The sequence below is a fragment of the Trachemys scripta genome, chromosome 7 (genome assembly GCF_013100865.1).
Source record: "Trachemys scripta elegans isolate TJP31775 chromosome 7, CAS_Tse_1.0, whole genome shotgun sequence".
Lineage (NCBI taxonomy): Eukaryota > Metazoa > Chordata > Testudines > Emydidae > Trachemys > Trachemys scripta.
In genome coordinates, this window is record NC_048304.1 from 41,823,434 (window position 1) to 41,849,526 (window position 26,093).

The 26,093-nt window shown below is 44.2% G+C and overlaps 1 protein-coding gene across 3 annotated transcripts in view; it reads right to left on the bottom strand.

Annotated features, from left to right (window-relative positions):
- IPPK (inositol-pentakisphosphate 2-kinase) overlaps positions 1-26,093 on the bottom strand; it is a 100,592-nt gene that overhangs the window by 15,744 nt on the left and 58,755 nt on the right. For all 3 annotated transcript variants that reach the window (XM_034775704.1, XM_034775706.1, XM_034775705.1), the window contains 2 exons: positions 16,825-16,891; positions 210-331 (listed from right to left, as the gene is read on the bottom strand). In XM_034775704.1, coding sequence (XP_034631595.1) covers positions 210-331; positions 16,825-16,891 — 189 coding nt within the window. The remainder of the gene's footprint in view (positions 1-209; positions 332-16,824; positions 16,892-26,093) is intronic.

A 26,093-nucleotide genomic window follows, 5' to 3' on the forward strand; every position in this document is an offset into this window, starting at 1 on the left:
TTGGCAATGTAAACTGGTAAATTCTGGCTCCTTCTCAGGCTCAAGTTGGCCACCCCTGAGCTAGCATTTGCAAAAGGCAAAGATTATTGCTCTACCTAGTATCTGCACAATTTTTCAAATTAAATAAATAGTTACCATATACTTTTATTTTTATTTTTAAAAGAACGCAGAAGGAACAATTGTTTTTTCCCCATATTTAACAAATTCACCTTGATCTCTACACAAAGGATTGGCCGGTGTTCCACAAAATGATAGGTCTGCAGCCTGGTGAGGTTAGGAAGGCACATAGCATAGCCACTAAGAGTGTCCAAGTCTTTATCACAGCGAGACTCTGGAAAAAGAAAAATAAGGAAAAGTAACGGTTTGTGTACATGTTTATTTTACACTGCAGAAAAGGGGGACCATCAAAGAAAGGTAAATGTAGGACACAGCCATTGTTTACCACTGATTTTAAAGTGAAGACAAAGACACAGCACTAGCAGTCCTCCCAGTCTAACTCAAGGCATCATGGTATAAATCACCCTGAATAAAGCCTCAGTTGGAAGTGGGCTAGGAAGAGACAGGGACTATTTTCTTATGAGATTCATGAGGACATGTAAGCGGCTAGGCCTTATTTCAGTGTGGGATGGTAACTCAGATGCAATCCTACTCTTGCTCCTAGCATATGACCAAGTGAACGTATCACCAGCTTCAGTGCAGTGTCTCTTAGGGTTTGTATATACAAGAAAAGGTGCACCAGTTTAACTGGATTGATTTGGACCAGATTTAGTTAAACTGGTGCAAAATCCTCATGTAGATGCACTTAAACCGATTTAACTCTTGCTTAAATCACTTGAGCTTGCACTGAATTAAACTAAACCAATAAAAGCAAGGATTAAACCAGTTTAAGTATGTCTACATAGAAGGTTTGCACCAGTTTATCTAAGATGATTTCAAATCAATGTAGTTAAAGTGGGCACCTTTATGAATGTAGTCCAGGCCTCATGCTGGTAGGGCTCAGAGAAAGAGTGATGGGGGAAGAAAGGAAGAGGAGATGGACAACTGGGAGGAAGAAATACAGAAGACAAAGAAAACTTATCTTCTCCTAGAATCACATCTGTCATTGACAAGTAGTACTGTGTCCAGAAAACCCAGCTTGGGCATTAGAAATGGCAGCAGTGATCACATAAGGCCAAATGAAATGACCAAAACCAAGAAAGAAATAGAGTACACCCTTTACTTGTAAATGATGTTCTCTCCTGCTCACATCTGTCATTTCACGCTCCCCCCCACCTTAGGAAAAAAAAAAAAAAAAAAAAAAAAAAAAAACAGTGGCGGAAGAGGGTTGGTCCCGTTTTGATACAATCTACACTTCTACAGACACTGTCTCAGAAAGAACATTCCTCTCCAGAAGGACACAGATTTTTTTCTTCTTCCAGATTTCAACAGTTTACTATCAGATAGTGCAAAGGTTCTCAAACTGGAGAACGGACCCCTCTGGGTGGGCAAGGAGCGTATTCTAGGAGGGCAAAAGAAGCTTTAGGATTACAAAAAAACAAAACAAAACAAAAACAAACAAACAAAAACAGCACCTTACAGTACACATTTTATCAACAGCAATGAATAATTAGCAAAGCTGATTCCTGCAGACATATCAGGTCCTTAGATAGCACTGTGCATTTGACTCGAGATGTCGCTGTACATTTTGACAGATTAATTCATTTGCTATGACGCGGTACACATTTAATTGTAAGCATGGACCATAATCACAGTTTTGGTTTTGCTCTGATTGCAATGGATCATCGGCTTATTAGTGCCACAAGAAAAAAATCTCAAAGTTACAACGAAGAAGCTGAAACGGATTCAAGTGAAGCACTGCTACTGCATATAGAATCACAGTACTGGAAAGGACCTTGAGAGGTCATCTAATCCAGTCCCCTGCACTCATGGCAGGACTAAGTATTATCTAGACCATCCCTGACAGGTGTTTATCTAACCAGCTCTTAAAAATCTCCAATGATGGAGATTCCAAAACCTCCCTAGGCAATTTATGCCAGTGCTTAAGCACCCTGACAGTTAGGAAGTTTTTCCTAATGTCCAACCTAAACCTCCTTTGCTGCCATTTAAGCCTATTGCTTCTCGTCGTATCCTCAGAGGTTAAGAACAATTCTTCTCCCTCCTCCTTGTAATAACCTTTTATGTACTTGAAAACTGTTGTGTCCCCTCTCAGTCCTCTTTCCATACTAAACAAACACAATTTTTTAAATCTTCTCTCACAGGTCATGTTTTCTAGACCTTTAATCATTTTTGTTGCTCTTCTCTGGACTTGCTCCAATTTGTCTACAACTTTCCTGAAATGTGTCACCCAGAACTGGACACAATACTCCAATTGAGGCCTAATCAGCGCGGAGTAGAGCAGAAGAATTACTTCTCGTGGCTTGCTTACAACACTCCTGTTAATACATCCCAGAACGATGTTTGCTTTTTTTGCAACAGTGTTACATGGTTGACTCATATTTAGTTTGTGGTCCACTATGACCCCCATATCCCTTTCTGCAGTACTCCTTCCTAGGCAGTCATTTCCCATTTTGTATGTGTGTAACTGATTGTTCCTTTCTAAATGAAGTACTTTTCATTTGTCCTTATTGAATTTCATCTTATTTACTTCAGACCATTTCTCCAGTTTGTCCAGATCATAAGTGTACTCTCTTTACCATTACCTAAATCACTGATGAAGATACTGAACAGAACCAGTCGCAGAACTGATCAGACCCCACTTGTTATGCCCTTCCAGCATGACTGTGAATCACTGATATCTACTCTCTGGGAACAGTTTTCTAACCAGTTTTTCCACCAGCCTTATAGTGGCTCCATCTAGATTGCATTTCCCTAGTTTGTTTATGAGAGTCATGCGAGACAGTTATCAAAGACTTTACTGAAGTCAAGATATACCATGTCTACTGCTTCCCCCCATCCACAAGTCTTGTTACCCCGTCAAAGAAAGCTATCAGGTTGGTTTGACAATTTGTTTGTGACACATCCATGCTGTTACTTATCACCTTATTATCTTCTAGACATCTGCAAATCGACTGCTTAATTATTTGCTCCATTATCTTTCCAGGTACAGAAGTTAAGCTGACTGAAATACCCTGGGTTGTCCTTATTTCCCTTTTTATAGATAGGCACTATATTTGCCATTTTCTAGTCTTCTGGAATCTCTCCCATCTTCCATGACTTTTCAAAGATAAATCGCTAATGGCTCAGATATCTCCTCAGTCAGCTCCTTGAGTATTCTAGGATGCATTTCATCAGGCCCTGGTGACTTGAAGATATTTAACTTGTCTAAGTAATTTTTAACTTATTCTTTTCCTATTTTAGCCTCTGATCCTACCTCATTTTCACTGACATTCACTATGTTAGATGGCCAATCACCACCAACCTTCTTGATGAAAACTGAAACAAAGAAGTCATTAAGCACCTCTGCCATTTCCACATTTTCTGTTATTATTCCCCCCTCTCCGCCCCCGTTGAGTAATGGGCCTACCCTGTCCTTGGTCTTCCTCTTGCTTCTAATGAATCTGTAGCATGTTTTCTTGTTACCCTTTATGTCTCTAGCTAGTTTGATCTTGTTTTGTGCCTTGGCCTTTCTAATTTTGTCCCCACATACTTGTGTTATTTGTTTATATTCATCCTTTGTCATTTGACCTAGTTTCCACTTTTTGTAGGACTCTTTTTTGATTTTTAGATCATTGAAGATTTTCTGGTTAAGCAAGTGTGGTCTCTTGTCATACTTCCTAACTTTCCTATGCAGTGTTGGATAGTTTGGTATATGTACTTGTGTGGTCGTGGGGGGAGAAGGGGTAGCATAAACTACTACAGACACAAGGAAGGGGGCTGTGATCAAGTAAGTTTGTGCTGGTCTGTAGTATGGTTTCTCAATGTCATTAGTAACCACAATGTGTTGACACAAACTATATGACAAATGTGATAGGCTATAATCATATTTATAATAGACAGTTTCAAATACAATTACAAGGTATAGCATAGACAGGGCATATTCTTCCAGTGTTTAATAATTATCTGTTTGGTGCTCACCAAATGCAGCATCCCTACTAGTGTATAGTGATCAATAGAAAGACAGGGCTCGAACAGCTGAATTTTCTTGAGTGCTAGGCATAATTTCTAAATTTTCTTAATTACTGAAGAATCTAACAGCATGACATATTGTAACAGAACAGTTACAGAAATTAACAAGAAAGGACACTTTCGGAGGGAGCACTACTGAAGAAAGAGGGGACTAGACACCTCTCCCAACATTCATACCAGAATACAAATGCACTCTTGGGAACATCCAACTTACTCAGTTTTATTTCTAAAAGTCATCACAAATTACATGGAAACAAAATCCTAATCCTTCATAAATTGCCTAATATTATTTCCATGCAGTCAGTATATTCATTCCTCATCACCAGCCTTTTCAAACACAGGAGGAGTTTCTGAAGTGAAGCCACACACAACTGTTTTCCAAAATAAAAATGGTCACACCTTAATAAACCACGACATAGTGTCCACTTCCTGTTTGAAGACTGTTCTTGGAGTCATGACACCAGGCCCAGAGCGTCGCTTACTTACACAAAGCGTAATGGAATTTTAACTAATCATCTCTTCCCATCCCACCCCAGACACACACTCGTCAGTCCCTAGGACTCTGACCCATTACATCTCTCAGAGCCGGATTCTGGAGAAGGGAAAACACTGCAGCTATGGGACAATTATACTGACAGCAGGCATTCCAGAAAAAGAAAAATGGAGAAAGAGGGAAATTAGTAAAATTCTGTCTACACCAGAAAAGCTTCCTAAATTGAGAAAATGAGGTTCAGTGTATAAGCAGTAGCTAGGACCCAAGAGACAATGATGATTTCTTTGTTACAGGTTTACATGAAATCCAGCTTCTTCCTAACTTGTCTCTGAGGATATAGATAAGAAAATTGCTTTAGAGGGCTGATCAATAAATATTCATCAAGTCAGGGATACAAAAAAACAAACAAAAACAAAAAATCAGGGCTGTTCCAAAACCACTAAAATTACAGGGGCTGATGACATGCTGATTCTTCCACCAAATCTAACTCCATGTTGAGTACTAAGTATAAAATTGCCATGTAGTTCCTTAGGCTTTTTTATACTGGAAGGATAAATCAAAATTGGTCAGTTCAAAAGTAAGTCACTATCAATGGGATATCCCCCATCATTTTACTACCAACGTTTGCAGTTTCACAGAATGTAGACCTAGTGGCAGCACTCAGACAGGGCAAAAGGTATTTTACCACTTGTCTACTGAATATTACTCCTGGGGGAATTCTGCGCCACTGCATATGTGCAGAATTTATGTCCTCTGCAGATTTCTTTGCTTCCCCACAGAAAAATGACTTTCTGACAGAGAAGGAAAGGGAAGCCACAAGAGCAGTCACGCGACTCTCCCCAGCAGTATGTTCCGGGTGCCTAGAGCAGCCGGCAGAAAGATTAATCATTATGGGGCAAGGTTGGCGAAGACCCGTTCCCAACCCTGTGCCGGGCTCATCTGCTAGCCCTGGCTGGGCAGGACTTCTTCCCCTGTACGGCATCAGGGCTGGTTCAGACCCACCCCCAGATTTCTCCCAGAGCTGCAAACTGCCAACTCCCACCCTCCTGACCCATCACACCCCAGCTGGGGGGGGGGGCAATCCCTGTACAGGGCGCTGCTCCTCCATCCACCCAACCCTCGTGCATCCAGACCTCTTCATACCTCGACCCTCCCGCCGATCCTCACCTCCCACACTCAGAACACCCCCCTCCCCAATGAGCTCCACTCCCCCTGCACCTGGATCACCCCGACAAAATACTCGCACCCAGATCCCACCCCATCGAGCCCCAATCAGCCGCACCTGGATCCCAATACCAGAGCCCACTCCCCCAGCATCTGGACACCCTCCCGCTGAGCTCTATATTTCCCCTCACCCAGTCCCCCACTGCACCCCAACCGCTTCTGCAGAGTCCCACTACCATTGCACCAGAACCCCCAATAGGCCCTTGTGCATCCAGATTCCCCCCAGCACCCAGATCCCCCACTGACCTTCCCCCACCCAGACTGCCCCCCTCAGAACCCTCTCAACTCACACCTGTATCCCCCCACACTAAGCCCCTCCACACTTGGATCCTGCCTTGCTGAGCCTGCCTGCCCACACCTGATGCACCTGGCATGGAGCGGGGGTGTTTCTGGGGCAGGTCCAGTCCTTGCACTGTGTCATGGTTCGGTGCAGCCTCACCACTGAGTCCATGTCCAGGGTGGAGGGGAGCTGCACAGCGATCTCCCACCTCTGTGCAGCCAGTGGCCTGTGCTTCCCAATGCCATGCTGGAACCTCCACGTTTAATTATTTTGGCACAGATTTTTTTAATTTTTTGGTGCAGAATGCCCTCAGGAGTAACTGATTAGATGTTATAGTAGTTAAAACTAGGGCTGTCAAGTGATTAAAAAAATTAATCACGATTAATTGTACTGTTAAACAATAATAGAGTACAATTTATTTAAATATTTGTGGATGTTTTCTACATTTTCAAATATATTGATTTCAACTGCAACACAGAATACAAAGTGTACAGTGCTCACTTTATATTTATTTTTTATTACAATATTTTAACCAGATGGATAAAAATCAATTTAAAAAGAATTAAAAAAAAAATAAAAAAAAAAACAGATTTTTTTCATGAACTACTTTTTGAGGAAAAAACCTATCTAAGGATAGTTTTAATTAAGCTACATTATAGCTCAAAGATATCTCATCATGGAATAGGGATTATAAATTCTAATTCTATAGTATTAGATAATATATTAATGTAATATTTAAGAAAAGTTTTGTAAATGAGTTCCAATAGTTCATGGATTAGGGACCCAATCTTATGGGGCTCCAGGGGCTTCTGTATAGATTATCTAGGTTAATCTTTCTATCTACCCAATAGGACTCCGTGCTCAGTGTAAAAGATACCATCAGAGATGCTTAGTTTTGCAGTTCTCAAGCTGTGGATTTGTGTCTCCAGAGATAACATGCTTGATAACAGCAAAAATGTTTGAAATAAATAAATATACAGAGGTGAGAAATAACAGACCTCAACCCTATTGTCCCTCTGCAAATTTGTGTACACACAGTCAGTCCCTTACCTCTCTCTAAAAGTGCAAAGTTTCAAAAAGTTCAATGAATAGAAGATTGTTGGGGGCGGAATAGATCTGGACAAGGAGAAGAAGTCTGAAGATAAACGTGAGAAGGGAGGGACAGGCAGTAGATACAAAAGTGAATCTGTTTGAGCAGCACATTCCAGAAGTCTTGAGGTCTTTCTGAGTGTAGCCTTCATTGATTTGATACCTACCACACTATTCTCTCACTAGAAGGAAAAACCTGTAATGGCAGCAGACCATAAAGGAGACCCAGTTTGGGTTTCATCTATCTCTGAGTTGTGAAGAATATGTATTAAGGTTATACCAACAAACAAGAATGCACTTTTATGTAGAAATCCAGGATTAAATCGAGTCTTCCTGACTAGTGATTTAAATCATGATTTAAATCAAATCCACTCTGATTTGCACTGTAAAAAACAAAAGAAATAATATTTCAATTCACCTAATACAAGTACTGTAGTGCAAGCTCTTTATAATGAAAGTTGAACTTACAAATGTAGAATTATGTACAAAAAATAACTGCATTCAAAAATAAAACAATGTAAAACTTTAGAACCAACAAGTCCACTCAGTCCTACTTCAGCCAATTGCTCAGACAAACAATATTGGTTACAATCTGCAGGAGACAATGCTGCCCACGTCTTGTTTACGTCACCTGAAAGTGAGAACTGGCATTCACATGGCACTGTTGTAGCCGGAATCGCAATATATTTACGTGCCAGATGCACTCAAGATTCATATGTCCCTTCATGCTTCAACCACCTTTCCAGAAGACATGCGCCCATGCTGATAATGGGTTCTGCTTGATAACGATCCAAAGCAGAGTAGAACGACGTATGTTCATTTTCATCATCATGAGTCAGATGCCACCAGCAGAAAATTGATTTTCTTTTTTGGTGGTTTGGGTTCTGTAGTTTCCACGTCGGAGTGTTGCTCTTTTAAGACATCTGAAAGCATGCTCCACCCTCGTCCCTCTCAGATTTTGGAAGGCACTTCAGATTCTTAAACCTTGGGTCGAGTGCTGTAGCTATCCTTAGAAATCTCACATTGGTACCTTCTTTGCGTTTTGTCAAATCTGCTGTGAAAGTGTTCTGAAAACGAACATGTGCTGGTCATCATCCAAGACTGCTATAACATGAAATATATGGCAGAATGTGGGTAAAACAAAGCAGGAGACATACAATTCTCCCCCAAGGAGTTCAGTCACAAATTTAATTAAACACATTTTTTTAAACAAGCATCATCAGTACGGAAGCATGGCCTCTGGAATGGTGGCCAAAGCATGAAGGGGCATATGAATGTTTAGCATATCTGGCATGTAAATACCTCACAACACCAGCTACAAAAGTGCCATGTGAATATTTGTTCTCACTTTCAGGTGACATTGTAAATAAGAAGTAGTCAGCAGTATCTCCCGTAAATGTAAATAAACTTGTTTGTCTTAGCAACTGGCGGAACAAGAAGTAGGACTGAGTGGACGTGTAAGCTCTAAAGTTTTACACTGTTTTGTTTTTGAGTGCAGTTATGTAACAAACAAACAAAAATCTACATTTGTAAGTTACATTTTCATGATAAAGAGATTGCACTACAGTACTTGTACGAGATGAATTGAAAAATACTATTTCTTTTGTTTATCAGTTTTACAGTATAAATAGTTTTAATAAAAAATAATATAAAGTGAGCACTGTACACTTTGTATTCTGTGTTGTAATAGAAATCAATATATTTGAAAATTTGAAACATCCAAAAATCTTTAATAAATTTAAATTGGTATTCTCTTGTTTAATAGTGCGATTAATCGTGATAAATTTTAATCACAGTTAATTTTTTTAAGTTAATCGTGTGAGATAACTGCGATTAATTGACAGCCCTAGTTAAAACATCTCTTCACAAGTGCTGCCAGCAACACTAAGATTACTGGAGAAGGATTTGTAGTAAATTTGGAAAGAAAGCAAACAGAAAAATCTAGACCAGTTATACCAAAGGATATTCCTAGCAAGAAACTTTTACTGCTTGGAATTTAACATGCCTGCCAATAGATTAATACCATTACTAACAAATTTATCTTACTACTCGGTGATTATGCAGATCTCTGTTTCAGAAGTACTGTCTTCATACCCCCGTCAAGTTCATATTGTTTGTACCGGAATAATATAATAGAATCATAGGACTGGAAGGGACCTCGAGCGGTCATCTAGTCCAGTCCCCTGAACTCATGGCAGGACTAAATATTATCTAGACCAGGGGTGGGCAAACTTTTTGGCCCGAGGGCCACATCTGGGTGGGGAAATTGTATGCAGGACCATGAATGTAGGGTTGGGGCAGGAAGATGGGATGTAGGAGGTGGTGTGGTGTGCAGGAAGGGGCTCAGGGCAAGAGGTTGGGATGCGGGGTGCAGGAGGGGGTTCACGGCAGGGGGCTGGGGTGTGGAATGCAGGAGGGGGCTCAGGGCGGGGGGTTGGGGTGCAGGCTCTGGCCCAGCGCCACTTGCCTCGAGTGGCTCCGGGGTGGCAGCAGTGCGCAGCGGGGCTAAGGCAGGCTCCCTGCCTGCCCTGGCCCCACTCCCGGAAGTGGCCAGCATGTTTGGCAGTGGCTCCTGGGAGTGGGGTGGGGCAGACAGCTCTGCTACGCGCTGCCCTTGCCTGTGGAAATCACCCCCAAAGCTCCCATTGGCTGCAGTTCCCTATTCCTACTGTGGAGGGCGGTGCCTGCAGGCGAGGGCAGCACATGAAGCTCTCTGACCCTCCCCCAAGCCCTCTGCAGGGGTCACAGGGACGTGGTGCTGGTCGCTTCCAGGAGCAGCGCGGGGCCAGGGCAGGCAATCCCGCGGGCCAAATTGAAAGCCCTGACAGGCCAGATTCAGCCTGTGGGCTGTAGTTTGCCCTTCCCTGATCTAGACCATCCCTGACAGATGTTTGCCTAACCTGCTCTTAAAAATCTCCAGTGATAGAGATTCCACAATCTCCCTAAACAATTTATTCCAGTGCTTAACCACCCTGACAGTTGGGAAGCTTTTCCTAATTGCCCAACCATGCTAATGCTTTATCCATGTAAAAGACTGAACTATTACTTACTCTGCACGGTAAATGTGATGGAGATGTTGTAAACAGCGTGAATCCCACTGTGTGTGCAAGAGTCTCCTGTGTGCAAGATCTAAATCTTTTCATTGGGGCAGAATCTCCTTGTGTTCCTATGCAAGGACACAAAGGAGGCAGCCACTGACACCCTCTGTCATTCCCTTGCAATCCGCAATTGGGAGGACTCTGAAAAATGGGGAGAGGGGGCAAGTTGTGGAATCCACACTAACTACAGTCAAACCACCACAGTCCCTGTAAGGCAGTGGGTCTCAAAACTTTTGTACTGGTGACCCCTTTCACATAGCAAGCCTCTAAGTGAAATATATATTTAACACCATTATAAATGCTGGAGGCAAAGCAGAGTTTGGGGTAGAGGCTGACAGTTCGCAACACCCCATGTAATAACCTTGTGATCCCCTGAGGGGTCCCAACCCCCAGTTTGAAAACCCCTGCTGTAGGGTAACTATTCGTTCTTTGAGTATGCATCAATATGGATCCCACTGTAGGTGACGGGAAAGCAGTCTTCTCACTGGATGGTGGGAATGAGGAGTTTCAGCTTCATTAGTCAAATAACGAACGAAGCACTGATCTCCCAAATGTGGCGTCTGATCTAGTTGCTAAGTCAGGGGCATGATGTTAGATTAAGGTCACTGGGTGGCTCCACTTTGCTGCCTTGCAGATCTCAGGTACTGTACACTTCTGAAGCAGGCTGAAAATGCTGTCTGTGCTCTGTCGGAGAAAGTCACAACATTCAGAGGGAGATATCCCCTAGCTATCTGATAAAATGGAAATAGGTGTGATCCATTTAGAGAATAGATGGCCTTGGTCAGATTATGGCTACAAAGAGGTGAGGAGACAAACTAAAAGGCTTGATCTTGTCAATGTAATAGAGTCAGGCTCTGGAGGCATGAAGTGTATATCGTTTCTTTTCCCCCCTGTGGAGATTTGGGAAGAAGGCCTTGGATGTCACCTTGGGGTCCAGGAGGAAGGGGAAGGGGGGGGAAAAAAAAATCTATGGAATGACATATAAAAAGAGGCCTGAGTACACTGTAGCAGGAATGCCTCTGGCAACGAACCCAGGCTCATGCCTCCTCTGAAGCAAATCCTGGGTATTTGGTAGCAAAAAGGTCTATTGTGGGAATCCCCCCTTGACAGAATATTGGCCCTATGATGGACTTCTGCAGTGATCACCAGTGGTTGGGTTACTAAATGCCTGCTAAAGAAGTATGCCAGGCTGTTGCTGACTCACAGAAGGCGCAGAGCCTATAGGGTTATTCTATGTTGATGACACCACATCAATAGCTTGATTGCTTCCTGGCAGAAGGGTGATGAACCAAGTCCTCCCTGCTTGTCTATGTAGCTCATTGCAGATGTATTGTCTGTCAACATCTTCACCATGGAATTCCGTAGGATGGGTAGGAGTGCTACACAAGCCAGTATCACGGGCCTGAGCTCCAGGAAGTTTGTGGAGATTCAAGATGTCCTGGGATCAGGTGCCTTGCATCTGCAAGTGGTTCAGATGGGGTCCCCACCCAGTTCCTAATGCATCCATGAAGAATGTCACTGTCAGAGAGAGTACAGAGAATCAAATTTCCTTTTAGGCATTCTTGAAGTATAACCACCAACTAGGTTCTTGCTTGACTGAGACCGTGACCCTCTTCTTCAGCTGAGGTCCTGACACCACATTAAGTTATAGGAGCCACAGGTGAAGCTGGACAAATGGCATCACGTATACACACCAACATGTAGCCTAGTAGTCCTGGGATAAGTAAGTACCATCTTAACTTGACTTGCCTTTGGGTAATCTATTATCAACTGGACTGGAACACATCCTCGGGGAGACAGACTTTTGCTAGTTGAGAGCTGATCATAGCCCCTGTGAACTATATCATCTGTAATGGGTTGAGATATTTTCTCTTAGTTCACAAGGAAGCTTAGCTGGGTGAACAATGAGAGCACATACTCTAGGGCTGTTGCAGTCTCCTTCTGGGACTTGTCTCTGATCAGCCAATCATCTAAATACAGATAGACATGGATGCCCTGTCTCTGAATGTGCTGCTACCACCGTTAGACATTTCATGAAGACTCTTGGTGCTGTAAGAAGTCTGAATGGCAGTGTACTGGTATTGGTTAGACCCAATGTGAATCTGCTGTACTTCCTGTGATCAGGAAGCATGGGTACAGGGAAGCATGGATCCGCAAGTTGAGAACCATGAACCAGTCTTTAGCCTGAAGAGATGGAAAGATTGAGGCAAACGTTACCATCCACAACTTGAGATGGCATATATACTTGTTGAGTCCCCTCAGCTCTAGGAGAGGATGAAGCTCTCCCCCCGCTCCCTTTCTTTTTGGGATAAAGAAAGTATGGGGAATAGAGGTCTGTATGTCCTGGTGATGATGAGAAGGAACAGATTTCTTGTGAGGGCAGCACTGAGATTATGGCACTCTCAGTACCAGGGTTTGAAGCTCGAATACTCAGTCTGCCAGGGGCAGCTGAGGTTGTGCCACCCCGTACAGGAGCATCCGACCATCAGAAATCACTTCAGATGGGTTGAGTTCCTTTCGTTGTAGTTTCGTACAGCTAGTAGAGAATTCTGAATAATTTCACTGTAACTAAAGAATATCAGGTCAGATACTTATTAGGTTCTGTCTTGCTGCCATAGGCAGTAGGAATGATCAAATGGAGAGTCGAGGGAGAATGCTTTTGAATGCGAATGAGGAGGCAGAAGGGACATGCGCTGTCCTGATGGATATAACCATCCAAAATACTATGATCTCACATGCATGTTGCACACGTGCACCTATAGTAGGATTCACATGGACATCACGCTTCCAAAACAAACAGTAAATTCCTACAGAAGCCCTCTCCGAAGCAGCAGAAACTTCCTGAAGTCCAGGCTGAGAGTCCACAGAAAACAACTGCAGCAAAAAGGTGGCCTTAACCTCTGAGGATAGGACAAGAAGCAATGGGCTTTAATTGCAGCAAGGGAGGTTTAGGTTGGACATTAGGAAAAACTTCTTAACTGTCAGAGTGGTTAAGCACTGTAATAAATTGCCTAGGCAGGTTGTCGAATCTCCATCATTAGAGATTTTTAAGAGCAGGTTAGACAAACACCTGTCAGGAATGGTCTAGATGAGTGGTCACCAACCAGTCAATCATGATCGACTGGGCAATCCTAGAGAATTGCCCAGTCGATTGTGATCTCTAGCAGTGCAGTGTGGCTGCCACTGAGGCAGACTCCCTGCCTACCCCGGCCCCACGCCCACTCACGGAAGCGACCAGGGATCTCCCTCGGCGTACTGCTCCTGCTTGCAAGCACCGCCCCCACAGCTCCCATTGGCTGGGAGAGCTGTAGGGGCAATGCTTGCAGAGAGGGGCAGCGCGCAGAGCCATGGGCCCCCCACCACCTCCCCCAGGGGCTGCAGGGGCGCATTGGACCCTTCCAGGAGCGGTGTGGGGCCAGGGTAGGCAGGGACCCTGCCTTAGCCTCACTGCGCCCACTGCCGACCGGGAGCCACCAGAAGTAAGTGCTGCGCAGTGAGAGACCACACCCTAACCCATATCCCTGTGCCCCCTCCTGGAGACAGTACTCCATAACCCCTCCTGAACCCCAAACCCCACCCTGAGCCCCCTCCCAGACTAGCACCCCAAACCCTCTCCTGCACCCCAACACTACGCTCCAGCCCTGACCCCCCCAGAGCCTGCACCCTAACACTCTGCCCCAGCCCAGAGCCTCCTCCCAGAGCCCGCACCCTGCACCCCAACCCTGTGCCCCAGGCTCAGCCCAGAGTCCCCTCCCACACTGCAAATCCCTCGACCCCAGCCCAGAGCCCGCACCCCCTCCCGAACCCCAACCCCCTGCCCCAGCCCAGTGAAAGTGAGTGAGGGTAGGGGAGAGCAAGCAATGGAGAGAGGAGGGAATGGAGTGAGCCGGAAGGGGCTTTGGGGAAGGGGAAGGGCCTCGGGGAAGGGGTGGGGTAGATCCTGGGTTGCCCTTAGATTCAAAAAGTGATCTTGGGCGTAATAAGGTTGGAGACCCAGGGCCGCCCGAGGGGGGGTTGGAGGGGAGCAAGTGGGGCAATTTGCCGCAGGAGAGTTTTTGGGGCCCCTGGAGCGGGGTCCTTCACTCGCTCCAGGGGCCCCGGAAAACTCTCACAGGGCCCGGGCCCCCCAAGTTTCTTCTGCTCCGGGTCTTCGGCGGCAGTTCGGCGGCAGGGGGGTCCTTCTGCTCCGGGACCCACCACCGAAGTGCCCTGAAGACCTGCGGAGGGGGTCCTTCCGGGCCGGGACCCGCCGCCGAAGTGCCGGGTCTTCGGCGGCAATTCAGCGGCAGGGGCCCCCTGCCGCCAAAGACCCCAGGCCCCCTGAATCCTCTGGGCGGCCCTGTGGAGACCACTGGTCTAGATAATACTTAGTCCTGCCATGAGTGCAGAGGACTGGACTAGACGACCTCTTGAGGTCCCTTCCAGTCCTATGATTCTTTGCTTTAAGAAGGGGGAAGGATGACAAAGGAGTAAATTCTACAAAGATTAGCTTAATTACTTTAATCTAATGAACAAACACTAAATTGTTTGAAGGTTTGTTGCAAGCAGATCAAAAAGAAAATACTGGTGGAATAACAAGGAAAAATACACAATCAGAAGAAAACTGAAGGAGACTTGAGTACATTAAAATACATCAGAACACTGAAAAAAGTCACAAATAGCAATATCGCTAGCTTCAAGTCAAGTAGATGTTGCATACTCAGCTGGGATGGGCGAGAGTCAAAAGCAAGCCTTGTATATCCAGGGAAACCTGCCGCCTTTCTGACTGGCTTTAATATAAAGGACGTGTGAGTAGAAACCTCATGCCAGATGGGGGACCCTGACCCATAAATCTCAAGCATCAGTAATTCCCACCTAAATTAGGTGGTCTTTTTAGAAAGATATACTGTATGAAAAACTTCTAAAGCCATTGAGGTTTGATTGGAAATATTTCCCTGTTAAAAACAAAACTGCTTTCCCAACTTGAACGTGACCTCATCAAGCTGTCATACAACCATAGCATGTGGTAGTGTCTTATAACTAAGACTCAGGGCTTGTCTTCACTACCAGAGAGATCGACACTGCTGCAATCGATGCAGATGGGGTCAATATAATGGGCCTAGTGAAAACCCGTTAAATCGACAGCGGAGCGCTCTTCGGTCGACTCTGGTATTCCAGCTCCCCGAGAAGAGTAAGTAAGTCGACCGGAGAGCATCTCCTGTCAACACAGCACAGTGAAAACACTGGGATAAGTCAACCTAAACTACATCGACTCCAGCTATGTTATTCATGTAGCTGGAGTAGCTTAATTTAGGTCAGCTTACCCCAGTAGTGAAGACAAGCCCACAGTATCAGCCAGTGCAAGGATAGGAACTCTGAAGAAAATTCTGAGAGCTCTGACTGTGTGGGCCCCCCCCTTAGAAATGAGAGGATTAGATCCCATCACCCTGGCTAAATTCCGATTCTAGTAATTAATGTAGCCTACCATCATTTCTCCTGTAATTTCAGTTAAATTATTCATTTCCCAGGCTAATTAATACTATTGTGTAATATTACTGGCACTGTTAAACTGTGCTCTGTATTCCACCCCCAGTGGTGGATCCATTTCAGCAACACAGTACAGAGAGTCCTGTACTTAATCTATAAAGCAATTCCAGTTCTTCTGGATTGAAGGCACCATAAAATATAATGTCTTATCTTACATAGACTTTAGTATCATCTCATTCCCCAGGGGACTGCACTAGTCAAAACCCAAGAGCCTAAGAAGAATCAGTGGGATATTTTTTTAATTTTCCCCTGTAGGGATTAGAATATGATATATGATGAGTTTTCTAGGAAAATCTACTTCACAAGTGTCATACTATTTCATTGTGGAACAAGGAAGCTGAACAACACTTATGATTCAGTTTTCATGCAGACTACAGATAAAGGGTTCAAAACCCAAGCTTCTTAGTAAATGAATGCCAAATCATGGGTGACAATAGATACAAGTCAACTTCCACATTCTGGTTCATTTTACATAAAACACTTTTTCACTAGTAAAGCAGAAACAAAACTACATAAGATATTATCAATGTCTAGCCTCAAACGAAAGTATTGAAAACAAACATCTACTTGCAACTAACCAACTTCAAGGCACAGTTACCTTTAAATGTCCACTTTTTTTTTTAATTCCATTACAAAAATGAAAAATGGGTTTTCTGTTCCCATTACTATTTGTAAAGGTCTTTTTAGCAAAGAAAAAAACCTGACTACACAAAGTGCTTACACAAATGCACATGTTAAACAAACAATTTCTCCCTTGTGTTTTTTTCATGGATGGTAATTTAGTTACAATAGATACAACATTTCCAAAGAGTCTGATTTTCAAGTTGACAGTGTCCCTTTAAGTACTAGGCAACAGCAATGATTAAATATTTAGTCTATCAAAAAACTTTTCCTTCTCAGATTTTAGAAATAAAATTTTTCTCATGCAATTTAACTGAACATTTTATAGTTGAATGCAAGAATCTTAATTATAGCAATGGGATCTTTACCTGGCCTCTCAGACTGGATCTTTAAACAAAGCTGTTTTACGAAGTCCAAAGGTAGCTGAACAACTTCCTAAAACACAAAATTTTAATATTTTAAACAGACAGGTTCTTTTAAAAGGAAATATCTTCAAATAAAATTTTACATGGAAATACACAAAAATACATAAAATTTTGGATGGGTGTCAACGAAGTGGGTCAAAACGTTACATAAGTTCACTGCAGTTCAATTGATAACAAGCCATTTGTTTGGTTGAGAGTTTTGTTTGTTATTCAAGCCTACAAAACAGTACAAGTTTCATCTTACCCTGAGTGTCTGAGGAGACCAGATAAGCAATACCATATGCTGGCATGAGACACAGAAAAAGCCCTTCGCCAGTTTGTCAGTTTCATGCAACTACAGGAACATTATGCATTTTCTGAAAGTAACAAATCAGTTTGTCTTTGTACTTATAAACTGGCAAAGTTCTTGTATTTAAGGATTTAGCACAGCAACCAAAGAGCGCCCAGGAACTTATAGATTATAGTGTAACTAGATCTCATCTCCTCACTCATGGAAGCAACTCAGTTATCAAAGAATTGAAATAAGGAGCAATGGATTACAAGTCTAAAAATATTAGGCTCTCCCAGGCTAAATTCATCAGCCAGAAAAAGAGCAAAAAGAAGCCAGACATTTTGAAGATTAACCATCCTTCCGTAGAAAAAGAGGGCAGGGATGGGTGAAGAAGAGACCCCTTCCTCCAACATGCCACACTGGGAAACAGGCTGGGCAGCCCATGCTTACAAAACAAGTTTGAAGTCAAAAACGATAGATTACGATAGATTAAGTAATGATGTATCACAGGTCAGGCAGGGTTCCATTCATAATTGCATTATCTCAATTATAATAAAAGAAAATTGCATCTCTGACCTTGTGCTAATAAGTATTAGACGGGTACTCTAATTCTCTTGCATGAATGGTTACAATCTGGAGTTTGTGTATCATCTCATAATATAATAGTATTCTCTTATTTTACTGAAATGATTGCATTAAAACCATTTGCACAGTCCACTTGAATTGTAATTCCACATAAAGTTTCAAATACAACATTTTCCCTAATTTGGCAGTTTAGATATAGGGTTTACTACATTTGTGTCTCCTCTTCCACACCAAAAGAGATTGGGCTATATTAAAGGTAGACTTGAAGAGTGGGCAGAGTTTAATACTGTATTTTGGAATGTATTTATGTTATTAGTGTTCAGAAGTCAGCCCCCATTGTGGAGTTGATTTAGCTATATGTGGTATGAAAGAAGCCAACAGCTTTAGTCCCTGTTGTGTCCTAGCGGTGTTAAATGTTTTAGCTTTTTGTTTTGTTGTTCAATAGATATATTCTATAGATATATTCCAAATCTGCCTTTTTTAATTAAAGACAAGATTTTACTACAGTATAAAAAGTAAAACTAGTGCCCTATTTATACTGCAAGCTCCACTGAGCTTTTATTTTACAAAAATGAGCAGCTTACTCACAAGACAGAGCCAAGAAAACAGGTAGTTCTAGTTCCTTCTATGTTTATCTAAGGCATAAAGCTGCCAGTGGAACAATAATGATGTTTAAAGCCAATTTTTTCTAAAATTTATATCCATATAAAACAAAGTTGACAATGCCAATCTTTAGAGGCAATAACCCTTCTCTCCCACCCGCGCCGCTCCCCATGCCCTCCATACATGGAAATGATACCCAGGTGACTTAACTGAAGAATCAGGTCTTAAGTAATTTTATCATATCCTTTTCCATCTTGGTATTTTTATGGTTCCAGTCACTGTAGTATCTAAACACCTTGCAAAACACCTACATTTATCCTCATTATATCCTAGTAAAGTAGAAAGTATCATCCGCATTTTACAGACCGTGAACTGAGGTGGAGCAAGATTAAGTGAATTGCTCAAGAACACTTAGTCTATAGCCAACTTACGAATTATCCCATATCTCCTGAATCTCAGTCAAGTATCTTAACCCACAACACTATCCTACCTCACCTAAACTTTCCCCCCTACCATAAATACTCTTACACTGGAATTTATTCTAAGCAATTTCAGGATTTTGTTTTGTTTTTTTAAATCAACTGACCAGAAAATGTTTTTACCTTCCTCTGCCCTCAAATATAGAATTTCCTGACAAGTTGTGTCAGGGTCCAGAAAGGATATTATTTACCTATGTAACAGAACTCATAACCCTAGCAGGATAGAAATGGGAGCTTTCTCCCTTCAGAATTGGACATACAGCATTCACTTATAGCTCCAGAATGTCACGAGAGACATTAAAATTGTGTCATTGGGTCTAGAAAGGCTATTTAATATTTTTTTAGAGATTTTAAATTGGTTCTTCTAAGCTTTGCATTTTCAGGCTCATGGTAACTAAGACTTTATATGCAGAACAAAAAAAGTGGTCCCAATAAAATAGTTAAGATGCAACCATTAAAATGTCTGTGAAATAGTTTCCCTGTAAGCTATACGACATTACATACAACAAAGCTACATTAAAATAATGTTATTTAGGTTGCAACGTCAAACACTCCAAAGTTAGGAAATGCCAGAATTAATGTTGCCTTAATTTGTCTCCTTTTTACATATACACTACGATAGTCTTTAATTACATGATATTATGGTTCAGGGCGAGCTATGCCTTTGACCCTATGACATTCCGGGATCCAATCCAGACTAGTGAGGGGTTGTGTCACCACCTGCCCTGCAACCCTGGGTGCCTCACAATGCTTTGCTGCTGTAGCTCCCACCTGTGCCACTCACAAACAGCCTTCCAGCCTGCAGGTAACACCCTGAGTGGCTGTGTATAGTTGCCACCTTCCAGCCACACTCCAGTCACACATTAGCTTCCACCAACCTTGGTTACTACTTTCAGGGTGACCCCCAACATGCTCCCAGTCCCGGATTTTCCCCAAAAAGTGTGTTCCGCACTGTCCAGCCCTCTCCTGGGCAGTTAAGTTATTAGAGGTCCATAGCCCCTGTAAGGGGTCAATGTACAACAGTTTGCTACTTCAGCTAAAACAGTTCAGTTTAAACACAACACTGGATTAGTTTTGATTAAAGAATAAAATAAGTTTAACTACAAAGACAGATTTTAAGTGAGTACTAATATAAATCATTGAAGTCAGAAATGGTTACAAGAGAAAAGAAGATAAACTAGTAACTAAAGAAACCAGACTTGGTTCAAGGTAAAATTCTTACCACAGGTTCCCAGCAACACTGCTGACCACATTTTTTAAGTCAGGATCAGCCCCCAAAGGACTATTTCCTTTGTCTTCTCAGGTGAAAGAGTGAGAGAGCATTCCTGAGGTGTTTTTACCCCTCTTGTTTATAGTCCAGTCACCCTCTGAAATGCATTTTCCTGAGAGTCACCCCTAGATAAAGTTCTTTCCAGCAGTGAGGATGGAGACATGGGCTCTTGAGGTGAAAGAGGTTCCAAGCTGCTGTTTGTTAAAATGCAAAGCCATCTGTTTCTGCCCTCCTTTGCTGCCAAAGAATGGCCACTTGAAAGTGATTGCCAATCAACTGTCATGATACCTGGCTAGAAGTGTTGCCTTGTCCTTTGTCTTTGAGACACTGGTTTGCCTCCTCCCCAGATTTGTCTGATAAACATATTTCAGTCATAACTTCAGCTTATGTTCATAACTTTACATGTAATGTTGCTACATTAATTTTACCATGATATTATTGACCAGTGAGTTACTAGTTTTCAAATGATACATCACACAGCATATTTTGTACAAGATTATTACAATCGTGTTTAGGATGTGAACACAGGGGTGTACTCAGTCACCAATCCCTCACTCAATCACCCTACAGGTACCCTTTCCAAGGGACAGGCCTGTACTTCTCTTACAGTGGAATCCCTCTAATTCACCCCACTTTTAGACTACGTTGCAAGCTCACAGCATCCCTCCTCACCAGCCATGTCCTCAGCAGGCCCAGCTGGGTCATGGCCACCATGGTAGACTTCCCTTTAGCATTTGTGATCAGGATGAAAATGCAGTAACCAGTTTGCTCAAAACAAACCACCATTTATTTAACCAAAGAGGGAAACAATTAAATAAAAATGCCTATACATGTTCTTACCAAAACCTTTATCTTTCCTTGCAAGTTTAAGTAGGCCCCTCATGCCTCAGGCATTTGGACTGCCAGTGAGGCAGACTGCATCCCTGCCTCTCAGTTTGACCCAAAGGCAGTGCCCCCCACTTCACAAACAGACATTTTATGAGCATCAACAATTGAATTCAAGTTACAGTTTGGCTTCCTAGTAATGTGTAAAACCACCCACAACTGAGTTAACTCTTTGCCTCCAGTGTAGCAGAGAGTATCATAGTAATCATACAGAAAGAAATACAGACTATTAGTTCAAGATACAGCTGTCGCCCACATTTTTCACATATGGTCATATACTATTTTTTCAACAGGACCCCTGTCTCATTTCAGTGAGCTGGATGTGCCACACTCCCAGTAATTCATGACAGTACAAACAGTGAAAACAGGTAGCACCAGGTTGAGTCTGGTACCATAAAAACTCATGGATGTAACTTCTATGCCATAAAAACCTATTGAAACAGAATGGGACTTCATTTTTAATGTAATTATGGACATGAAGATGTAGAGTATTCTAAACTCAAGCTCATGTGCTTGAGGATGGTCAATTAATGCTATCCTTTCACAACTGAAATGGAAAATTTACATAGGTAAAAATATTTAATTCAACAACCAACATTCCAGAATGAGAGGTTTAATTTTCTTCACAAATCTCTCCTGTGTGTCTCACTCATGTCTGAGGGTATGTCTACACTACGAAATTAGGTCGAATTTATAGAAGCCGGTTTTATAGAAATCTGTTGTATACAGCCGATTGTGTGTGTCCCCACATAAAATGCTTTAAGTGCTCTAGTCGGCGGACTGTGTCCACAGTACCGAGGCTAGCGTCGACATCTGGAGCATTGCACTATGGGTAGCTATCCCACAGTTCCCGCAGTCTCCGCCGCCCATTGGAATTCTGGGGTGAGATCCCAATGCCTGAATGATGCAAAACAGTGTCGCGGGGGGTTCTGGGTACATGTCGTCAGGCCCCTCCCCCTCCGTCAGAGCACCGGCAGACAATAGATTCGCGCCTTTTTACCTGGGTTACCTGTGCAGACAACATAACATGGCAAGCATGGAGCCTGCTCAGATCAGCTCACCGTCACCATATGTCATCTGGGTGCCGACAGACATGGTACTGCATTGCTACACAGCAGCAGCAGCTAACTGCCTTTTGGCGGTAGATGGTGCAGCATGACTGGTAGCCGTGGGGCTGGCAGCCGTAGGGCTGCACTGCACCAGCCCCTTGCCTTTTGGTAGAAGATGGTATATCACGATTGGTATCTGTCGCCATCGTACTGCAGAGGCTGTCAATCATGGGCACCTGGGCAGACATACAACTGTCTCAATGATGATGGCTATCAGTCGTAGTATGCTATTTTCTGCCAATCGCCCAGTATTTTCTGCTAAGCACCCAGAAGAGGCCGAGGGCAATCTGGGTGCTGGCAGACGTGGGGCTGCATTGCTACACAGCAGCAGCCCCTTGCCTTTTGGTAGAAGATGGTATATTACGACTGGTATCCGTCGTCATCGTACTGCAGTGGCTATCAGTCATGCTGCACCGTCGGCTGCCAGCTTAAGATGTAAAAAATAGATTTGTTCTGTATTCATTTGCTTCCTCTCCCTTCGGGAAATCAACGGCCTGCTAAACCCAGGGTTTTGAGTTTAATCTTTGGGGGGGGGGGGACCATTCTGAGTGACAGTTGTTTGTGTTTCTCCCTGATGCACAGCCACCTTTCTTGATTTTAATTCCCTGTACCTGTACACCATGTCGTCACTCGGCCCTCCCTCCCTCTCTCCCTCCTTCCCCTGGTCCGTCAGATACTAGTTTCGCGCCTTTTTTCAGACCAGGCGCCATAGCTAGCACTGGGATCATGGAGCCCGCTCAGATCACCGCGGCAATTATAAGCACTATGAACACCACGCGCATTGTCCTGGAGTATATGCAGAGCCAGGACATGCCAAAGCGAAACCCGGACCAGCCGAGGAGGCGATTGCAGCGCGGCGACGAGAGTGATGAGGAAATTGACATGGGCATAGACCTCTCACAAGGCACAGGCCCCAGCAATGTGGAAATCATGGTGTTACTGAGGCAGGTTCATGCCGTGGAACGCCGATTCTGGGCATGGGAAACAAGCACAGACTGGTGGGACCGCATCGTGCTGCAGGTGTGGGACGATTCCCAGTGGCTGCGAAACTTTCGCATGCGTAAGGGCACTTTCATGGAACTTTGTGACTTGCTTTCCCTTGCCCTGAAGCGCCAGAATACCAGGATGAGAGCAGCCCTCACAGCTGAGAAGCAAGTGGCAATAGCCCTGTAGAAGCTTGCAACGCCAGACAGCTACCGGTCAGTCGGGAATCAATTTGGAGTGGACAAATCTACTGTGGGGGCTGCTGTGATCCAAGTTGCCAGGGCAATGAAAGACCCTTTGATATCAAGGGTAGTGACTCTGGGAAACGTGCAGGCCATAGTGGATGGCTTTGCTGCAATGGGACTCCCAAACTGTGGTGGGGCCATAGACGGAACCCATATCCCTATCTTGGCACCGGAGCACCAAGCCAACGAGTACATAAACCGCAAGGGGTACTTTTCAATGCTGCTGCAAGCCCTGGTGGATCACAAGGGACGTTTCACCAACATCAACGTGGGATGGCCAGGAAAGGTACATGATGCTCACGTCTTCAGGCACTCTGCTCTGTTTCGAAAGCTGGAGGAAGGGACTTTCTTCCCGGACCAGAAAGTAACCACTGGGGATGTTGAAATGCCTATTGTGATCCTTGGGGACCCAGCCTACCCCTTAATGCCATGGCTCATGAAGCCTGGCAGCCTGGACAGGAGTCAGGACCTGTTCAACTACAGGCTGAGCAAGTGCCGAATGGTGGTGGAATGTGCATTTGGACATTTAAAAGCGCGCTGGCGCAGCTTACTGACTCGCTCAGACCTCAGCGAAAAGAATATCCCCATTGTTATTGCTGCTTGCTGTGCGCTCCACAATATCTGTGAGAGTAAGGGAGAGACATTTATGGCAGGGTGGAAGGTTGAGGCAAATCGCCTGGCAGCTGATTACGTGCAGCCAGACACCAGGGCGGTTAGAGGAGCACAGCAGGGCGTGGTGCGCATCAGAGAAGCTTTGAAAACGAGTTTTGTGACTGGCCAGGCTATGGTGTGAAACTTCTGTTTGTTTCTCTTTGATGATCCCTCCACCCCCCCAATCCGGTTCACTCTACTTCCCTGTAAACCAACCACCCCACCCTCCCCTCCCCACTTTGAGCACCACTTGCAGAGGCAATAAAGTCATTGTTATTTCACATTCATGCATTCTTTATTAATTCATCACAGAACTAGGGGGATAATTGCCAAGGTAGCCCGGGATGGGTAGGGGAGGAGGGAAGGAAAAGGACACACTGCATTTTAAAACTTTAACTCTTATTGAAGGCCAGCCTTCTGATGTTCTGGCAATCATCTGGGGTGGAGTGACTGGGTGGCCGGAGGCCCCCCCACCGTGTTCTTGGGCGTCTGGGTGAGGAGGCTATGGAACTTGGGGAGGAGGGCTGTTGGTTACACAGGGGCTGTAGCGGCGGTCTCTGCTCCTGCTGCCTTTCCTGCAGCTCAACCATACGCTGGAGCATATCAGTTTGATGCTCCAGCAGCCGGAGCATTGACTCTTGCCTTCTGTCTGTAAGCTGACGGCACCTATCATCTTCAGCCCGCAACTTGCTCTGCTCATCCCGCGATTCAGCCCGCCACCTCTCCTCTCGTTCATATTGTGCTTTTCAGTAGTCCGACACGGATTGCCTCCACACATTCTGCTGTGCTCTATCAGTGTGGGAGGACATCTGCACCTCCGTGAACATATCGTCCCGCGTCCTCCATTTTCTCTTTCTAATGTTCACTAGCCGCTGTGAAGGAGAAACATTTGCAGCTGGTGGAGGAGAAGGGAGAGGTGGTTAAAAAAGACATTTTAGAGAACAATGGGTACACTCTTTCACGTTAGATTTTGCTGTTCAAATTACACAGCACATGTGCTTTCGTTACAAGGTCGCATTTTTCCTTTTATAGTGAGGGCCTGCCGGTTTCGTGTGAGAGATCACTCACGCAGTGCCAGGCAACAGATTTCGGCTTGCAGGCAGCCATGGTAAGCCACAGTCTTTGGGCGTTTTTAACCTTCTTAACATGTGGGAATGGTTTCAAACAGCAGCACCCTCACTTCCCATATCAAGCATGAATTGGGTTGGCCATTTAAAATGGGTTTGGAATGTAAAAGGAGGGGCTGCGGTTTCCGGGTTAACATGCAGCACAAACCCAACTAACCCCCCTCCCCTCCCACACCCAATTCTCTGGGATGATCACTTCACCCCTCCCCGCACCGCGTGACTAACAGCGGGGAACATTTCAGTTCAGCAGAGCAGGAACGGGCACCTCTGAATGTCCCCTTAATAAAATCGCCCCATTTCAACCAGGTGACCGTGAATGATATCACTCTCCTGAGGATAACAAAGAGCGATAAGGAATGGATGTTGTCTGCATGCCAGCAAACACTGGGACCATACGCTACAATGCTTTGTTATGCAATGATTCCAGACTACGTGCTACTGACCTGGCGTGGTAAAGTGTCCTACCATGGCGGACGGGATAAGGCAGCCCTCCCCAGAAACCTTTTGCAAAGGCTTTGGGAGTACTTGAAGGAGAGCTTTCTGGAGATGTCCCTGGAGGATTTCCGCTCCATCCCCATACACGTTAACAGACTTTTCCAGTAGCTGTACTGGCCGCGATTGCCAGGGCAAATTAATCATTAAACACACTTGCTTTTAAACCATGTGTAATATTTACAAAGGTACACTCACCAGAGGTCCCCTGTGTGCCCTCAGGGTCTTTGGTGAGTTCGGGGATTACTGGTTCCAGGTCCAGGGTGACAAACATATCCTGACTGTTGGGGAAACCGGTTTCTCCGCTTCCTTGCTGCTGTTAGCTATCTTCCTCGTACCCCGAACCCTCTTCCCTGTGTGTTTCTCCAGTGAAGGAGTCATAGCACACGGTTGGGGTAGTGATGGCTGCACCCCCTAGAATGGCATGCAGATCCGCGTAGAAGCGGCAAGTTTGCGGCTCTGCCCCGGACCTTCCGTTTGCTTCTCTGGCTTTGTGGTAGGCTTGCCGTAG